The sequence below is a fragment of the Pyrus communis genome, chromosome 9 (assembly GCF_041283825.1).
Source record: "Pyrus communis isolate YQ-2024b chromosome 9, ASM4128382v1, whole genome shotgun sequence".
Classification (NCBI taxonomy): domain Eukaryota; kingdom Viridiplantae; phylum Streptophyta; class Magnoliopsida; order Rosales; family Rosaceae; genus Pyrus; species Pyrus communis.
In genome coordinates this window covers 5,590,341-5,597,500 of record NC_142573.1, presented here as the reverse complement: position 1 = coordinate 5,597,500, position 7,160 = coordinate 5,590,341, and the positions used below count along the sequence as shown (strand labels likewise).

Here is a 7,160-nt window from a genome sequence, read left to right as displayed (position 1 = left end):
CTTACCTTGTAAACAGGCCCGTATCCCCCTTGTCCAAGCTTGTTTGCATTTGAGAAATTATCTGTAGCGTCTAGTATAGTTTGCATATCAAAAAAAGGTACATCTATACCTTCCTCTTCCTTGAACTCGCTTGTGTCTATCAACTCCTTGACTCTCCTTTCACTATCAAACTGTCCTCGTCTTATTTGATCTAATACAGGGAATTGAAGACATTTATTCACATCAACTATGAACAACTCTGCAGATCTTTCATGACAATAACGCATATAGAAAAGCAGTTACCTCGTTTGTTGTTAATATTTCTTCGCCATATATAAATGGAAATGACGATGCACGCCAGAAAAATCACACTTAAAAGCACCGCTACAATTATAAGAGACAATGTCAATTTTCTTCTCGTATGCTCTTCTTTTGGTGGCCCTAGAAGATTACCTTCTGCAAGAAAGAAAAGAAAATATTTTATATTGTCATATAATCATTTTTACTGTATTGTACAATGTAAAACGATTCTGCAGCACTCATATCAACATAAAAATTTGATTTGCAAGAGGGCACATGCATGACCAAAATTTTATGCCTAACATGATATTTTCACCTTGAGTACATCTTAATATCAAGCCATTCCATCGAAAATTGGTTTCGCACAGGCATCTTTTCTTTCCATCTTGTGCACGCTTGCAAATTGAATGTGCCCAATCCCTGCAGTCTGCAGATGTTGTACAGGTTGGTTCCATTGGTAGCTCCCAACGCATCCCCACTACATTAGGACCTCCGGATGATAGTACTTCAGAACTAAAATTACCCAGGTCAGCATTACACGGACTGATTACTTCAAATGGAAACGATGGATTGATCTGCAGATCAGCCCCTCTGTTTCTAGGATCACAGTTATCTACATTTTCGGTCTGGAAGCCTTGGATGAAAAATCTCTGTGTACTTGGGTTTATGCTAATAACTGGAAACAAGGTCTCATTCAGTCCCACAAAGTTAACCTGACCTGTGAAGTCGTTGCACTTGAAACGGAAGTACATGGGGTCACCGCAACCCAGTCTTGTGCTCAGGGGATAAGGAATGATGGTTGTGCCACAAGGCTTACAGTCTCTTACAGTTGATTCTGCGCAAGGTGTAATTAATTGACTGTCATAACGAGCTAAGAAATTATCACTACCTCATTTATGTTCACGTCGAATAATCTCATGCTTTTGCAATTATGTTCAAAAAGGTTAACCCCGCTTTTAATCAAAGGTAAATAGAATCATGCAACTGAAGTTCTTTCTGAGTTCTACTTTTTCGTTGGAAATGGTTTGATCATCTAATTCACAAAGTAAATAGTTATGCCATCCACACATTCATTTGTTAGTTTCGGGAAGCTTCAGAGGAAGAATACCTAAATCAGATAATGCAACACGAACAGAGAGGTCCTGGCCCCCATCAGTATACTCTTCTTCAGGATTATTTAGATCTCCCACCTTCCATATTCTGCACGATGAAGTAGGCCCATGCGCCTGCCTTCGAGGACTATAGTTTTCAGATTTTGCATATGAATAAGCCTTGCACTGGCACTCATTTAAGCACTGGTTCCTGCATTCTGTTTCACTAACGTTGATATGTGAATCTGGGTTTCCCACTTTCATCTTCTTCAAGCTCAAGAAGGTATAATTCTTGTTGTTGTCACATAATGCGGACTTTCTTGTGCATCCACCTGAAAAGTCTCCAGAATTCCACTGCTGTGGATACAGGGGTTTGAAACCTGGCAAACATTTGCACAGAAACGGCATATTATTAACATTGCAACTGCCAAAGTTGCCGCAAGCATTAAACACACTGCATTTATCTCTTGGCGCCCACCAATACAAATGCCACTGTTTTGTGGAATTAATCCACTTCCAAAACTGTATCTCTCCAGTAATGTTAAGCACCAACCTTGCATATTTATTTTTATTCAGAATGCTGTTGGAATTTCGAACATTCTTCCTGAAATTTGATAATAAGTCACTAACTTCAAGGAGCATTTGATCAAAGCTGTCAATTGTATCAGATGCCCGTTCTCCGCCTTTCCAGTACGTGATCGACTCTAAATTTGTGATGACATACTGGTCCTCTTTATCTGGATCTTGTTTGAAGCTGAATTGCCCGCTTGCCGGGTCTTCTTTGCCTGTCCACGAAGTCAACACCAAGCTTCCACCCATCATCATCCCAGGAATGAATGTATCAGTTGGACTTTGAAAGCTCTGCCATAAAAATTTCTCTGCCAACTGATCATCCCCACTGCTTAGAACAAGGTTCCCGGAATCCATGAGCTTCGCAGTCCGTGCTGAAGACTTGGATGTTTCAAGCCCCGTTGACCAGTAACTCTTTCCAGTAGCATCCAACACTTGGAGGTCATCATCTCGGAGTGCAAGGAGTCTGGTACCAGTGGAATTGAGAACTGGCTTTTCTCTGTTGGCAACCCATACCACTGTCCTCGGACTCAGTTGGTGATACCATATGCCAACATATCTTTGAGTCCCTTTAGGTGAAGGGCTAAAGAATCCGAGTTCAAATCTTCCTCCAGATGAAACAAGAGTTTCTGATTCATTCATTGGAGTGCCGTATGTTATTGTATCTCTAGCTCGGCAAAATGGGTGAGATGAGCACAACAAGACTGCTACAGCATACGAAACGAAGATGGAAAACAGCATGCGATCCACACACGATGCAACGACGTAATTTGATCTTGTTAACCTCCCTCTGCGAAACATCATTAAGGAGACTACTGCTACCAAGATCGTCTCGTGATATTTTCCATCAGCATTTATCAAGAAGTACCTAATACATTACCTACTTGCAAAAACAGAAAGCCCTCTTAAACTGCAAATTTTTTTCCCATAAGCCATTTTACTAAAACAGATTAACAGCAGATTGGCAACTTAATTAACAAATATCGTAGAGAATGATAAATTTACGTACCGGCCGGCGGCCAGAGCAGAAAATGTTGATCCTGTAGCAATCACTCAATGCTGGGGTGAAGAGTAGTTGGCCCAATGTGGAAGGTCAAGGTCGTCGAGTTCTGTACATTTCATCTTTTCCTTGTGTCCACATACACACACACACACACACACACACATATATATATATATATAGACAGAGCTCAATGACAGAAAAGTAGCCAATGCAAGTTATAGTAAGTAGCTGGCGCAAAGTCAAGGTCGAAAATTCATCTGGGTCCACAACTTTACTTCTCGCTTTCCGTCTTATTTTGTAAATGACATTTTATTTATGTTGTACACGCACACTAGATGTCGAATTTTTGACCCCGAACAAAAACAAAAAAAATACTGACCACTTGAACTACAAGCTCAAATTGTTTACGTTACAATGGGTGTACATCCAAAAACTTCAATTTTACCCATGAATGCAATTTGAAAGAAAATCAATTAACAATTAGAATTGAATTTTGGTTCTTCATCTTCTTTGGGGAGCATATGGCTATTATGCAGACCAAAGCAATTTAATTTTGTGAGTGTATTTTTCTTTCTAAATAGAGAAAATTTGGAGTGTAGAATAAGAAATTTGGAGTGTTAATAACAATTCTCTTATTTTAAGTAAAATAAGCAAGATTAAGGAGTAATGAGGAGCATACTATTCAGAAACGGAGAATCCTGTGATGGCCAGCAAGTGAGTATCTCCACCTTCGGCGCTCGGCCATTTGCACCACCTTGCTGCGGCGCCGTTGTTTAGAAGCCAAGCGTGAGCACGAGGAGGACGATCCGATCGGCCGGTGGCCCATTGTCGATGGTTGTTATTCCTTTTGAAGAATAAATTTCCTTTCAATTCTTAGTGCGCCTTGAGGGGTAAAGGTGGGATTTTGGAAAATTTTGGCGGCAACGACAGTTATGTTGGGCTGGCCTTCAGCAGTGCAGGTTCGAACCCAACTGTTGGCAACATTAACCTTTAGGCTTTGGATTTGGCCCAACAGTTTTGTGCTAGTGAAGTCGCTTGTTTAGCCCAGACACAATATTTGTGATTTGTAACCTCTTAGGGAGAAATCATTGAAAGAGAAGAGAGAGAAATTGTATAGGAACAAATCAATTGGCCATATAATTAACAAAGAAACGCTAAGAAGACATTTTCAATGTGGGTCTCTTTATACTCTCTAACACCGTACATTCTCTAAATAAATATGTCACTAATTTAAAATTGTTCGTTTAATACATTATTAATTGTAACACGAGACTCACATACTTTTTAATTTTAGGAGTGTTACTAAATAAAGTGGAATATAAATTGAAAAATCCTAAAAAACATGAATAACCAAAATCAAAATGAACAAAATCCCTCTAAAAAATCAAATAAAATAAAATCGTTCATGTTTCAACCCTCGCTGACCAGTAACTCTTGAAGGTTACAGTCTTGGAGTGCAAGAAATGTGGTTCTAGTTGAATTGAGAACTGGGGGTTCTCTGTTGGCAATTCATACCACTGTCCTCGGACCCAATTGGGGATACCATATGCCAACATCTTCTATCACCGAGGTCAGCTGACCTCCGCAAGCTCATAAATCCTTCATGGAAGAATTGGGTATCGCCTTTTGAAAATCTGAGATGTCATCAAAAGATGCCGTCTAACTACTCGATGAATTACCTCTATGTGCGGGGTAGCTACTAGTGTCGTGCCTTTGTATGCGTTACAATGGGCATTTGTCAGTAGGCTCACTCAACATATGTTGGCATTTGTAAGCATGCTCACTCAAAAGCTATTCACATCAGTCGACATGCTTGCTTGGTATCTATCGACATGCGTGTAATGTGACTTGGCAAATGACTTGAAGCCTACCAAGGCTCGATGATATGCCAATTTGCATGCTATTCCGTTCCTAAAATTTTGCCCACTGCCGTACTAACATTTCAAATAATATTTCTTGAATCTGCCACACTGCCCACGTTTATAATGTATGTTTTCGCATAAAAATTTGTAGATTGTAAAGTAACATAAATGTGACAGATGTAGCTAAAAAAGGTCTTTTGCGTAGCATAACCGCGAGTGGAGAGGTTAGTATGTAAGATCACCACATTTTGTTCCAGTGCTCAGGGGATAAGGGATCAGGTTTGTACCTGTGACATCCCACATCGCCCAGGGGAGTTATCCTTATATGTATATTTCCATCCCTACCTGGCCTTTTGGGAGCTCACTGGCTTCGGGTTCCGTAGGAACTCCGAAGTTAAGCGAGTAGCGCGTGAGAGCATTTCCAGGATGGGTGACCCATCGGGAAGTTCTCGTGTGAGTTTCCATAAACAAAACCATGAGGGCGTGGTCGGGGCCCAAAGCGGACAATATCATGCTACGGTGGTGGAGCGGGCCTGGGAAATGACCCATCCCGGGCCGGGATGTGGCAATTTGGTATCAGAGCCTAACCCTGGTCATGTGTGTGCCGACAAGGACGTCGGGCCCCTAAGGGGGTGGATTGTGACATCCCACATCGCCTAGGGGAGTGATCCTTGTATGTATATTCTCATCCCTACCTAGCACGAGGCCTTTTGGGAGCTCACTGGCTTCGGGTTCCGTAGGAACTCCGAAGTTAAGCGAGTAGCGCGCGAGAGCATTCCAAGGATGGGTGACCCATCGGGAAGTTCTCGTGTGAGTTCCCAAAAACAAAACCGTGAGGGCGTGGTCAGGGCCCAAAGCTGACAATATCATGCTACAGTGGTGGAGCGGGCTCGAGAAGTGATCCGCCTCGGGCCCGCTCCACCACCGTAGCACGATATTGTCCGCTTTGGGCCCCGACTACGCCCTCACGATTTTATTTTTAGGAACTCACGAGCAACTTCCCAGTGGGTCACCCATCATGGGATTGCTCTAGCCCCCTTCTCACTTAACTTCGAAGTTCCTACGGAACTCGAAGCCAGTGAGCTCCCAAAAGGTCTTGTGCTAGGTAGGGATGAGAATATACATTTAAGGATCACTCCCCTGGGCGATGTGGGATGTCACAATCCACCCCCCTTAGGGGCCCGACGTCCTCGTCGGCACACACGCGACCAGGGTTAGGCTCTGATACCAAATTGTCACATCCCGGCCCGAGGCGGATCACTTCCCGGGCCCGCTCCACCACCTAGCACGATATTGTCCGCTTTGGGCCCCGACTACGCCCTCACGGTTTTGTTTTTAGGAACTCACGAGCAACTTCCCAGTGGGTCACCCATCATGGGATTGCTCTAGCCCCCTTCTCGCTTAACTTCGAAGTTCATACGGAACTCGAAGCCAGTGAGCTCCCAAAAGGCCTCATGCTAGATAGGGATGGGAATATACATTTAAGGATCACTCTCCTGGGCGATGTGGGATGTCACTGTACCACAAGTATCGCAATTCCTCGATGTTGACTCTGTAAAAATATAATTCCTCGAAATTTAAAAACAGTCGAGCAAATGTTTAGCTTGCATGATTGTCTACCAAAAGAACATATGGAACTGCTACATGAACCTGTAGCAATTCCGGCATTTTTATATAAGAGAATCATACCTATATCCGCAACTGCTACACGAACCCGGAAGTTCGGGCCGCTGTCATACTCTTCCTGAAGATTGCTAACATCCTCAAACCAAATTCAGCAATTCGTGTGATTTGAACCTCCTCGTATAAATAAGCTTGGCACTGGCAGTTAAGGCACTCTATTTATCTCACTTTTGGCATTAAATTGCGAATCGGGGTTTCCCACCTTTATCATCTTTAAACTCAAGAACTAATAGCTCACAGCATTGTTGGTTGATTTCCCAACACATCCAGCTGAATAATCCCCATTGTTCCAATTATCCGGCAAACCAGGCTTAAAACCAGGTAAGCACTTGCAAACCAAACCATTTTCGCTGCAACTTCCAAAATTACCGCATGTATTATACGTACTGCAACCATCGATCTCTAGGATCTGACCAGATCAAGTTCCCTCTTGATCCTGCTGAAATGTGAAGCTCCCCTTCGATCACCATAATGATACAAGTATCTAAGCTAGAACATTTGTCTTAATCTAGGAGGCATTCAGTGAAATAAAAAAACTAATGATTAAGTTAATTGCAGTGACTGGATCTAGATATTCACATGTCCTGATGCTGTTTTCCATATCCTCAAAAGTACCCCTACATGGCTACATCTACATGTTACCTTTGCAAGCTGTGAGTAGGTCAATTGGCA

The 7,160-nt window shown here is 42.5% G+C and overlaps 1 protein-coding gene across 3 annotated transcripts in view; it reads right to left on the bottom strand.

Annotated features, from left to right (window-relative positions):
* Positions 1-3,132, bottom strand: part of LOC148694107 (G-type lectin S-receptor-like serine/threonine-protein kinase At4g03230) — a 4,635-nt gene extending 1,503 nt beyond the window's left edge. Inside the window, exons 1-5 of one of the 3 annotated variants that reach the window (XM_088700544.1) lie at positions 2,950-3,132; positions 1,388-2,820; positions 596-1,114; positions 283-435; positions 6-190 (exon numbers count right to left, since the gene is read on the bottom strand). In XM_088700544.1, the coding sequence (XP_088556670.1) occupies positions 6-190; positions 283-435; positions 596-1,114; positions 1,388-2,744 (2,214 nt within the window). In that variant the 5' untranslated portion in view covers positions 2,745-2,820; positions 2,950-3,132. Of the gene's footprint in view, positions 1-5; positions 191-282; positions 436-595; positions 1,115-1,387; positions 2,851-2,949 lie in introns of all 3 variants that reach the window. The other 2 variants (XM_088700543.1, XM_088700542.1) reach the window with 2 other exon arrangements.
* Positions 3,133-7,160: the final 4,028 nt, after the last annotated feature.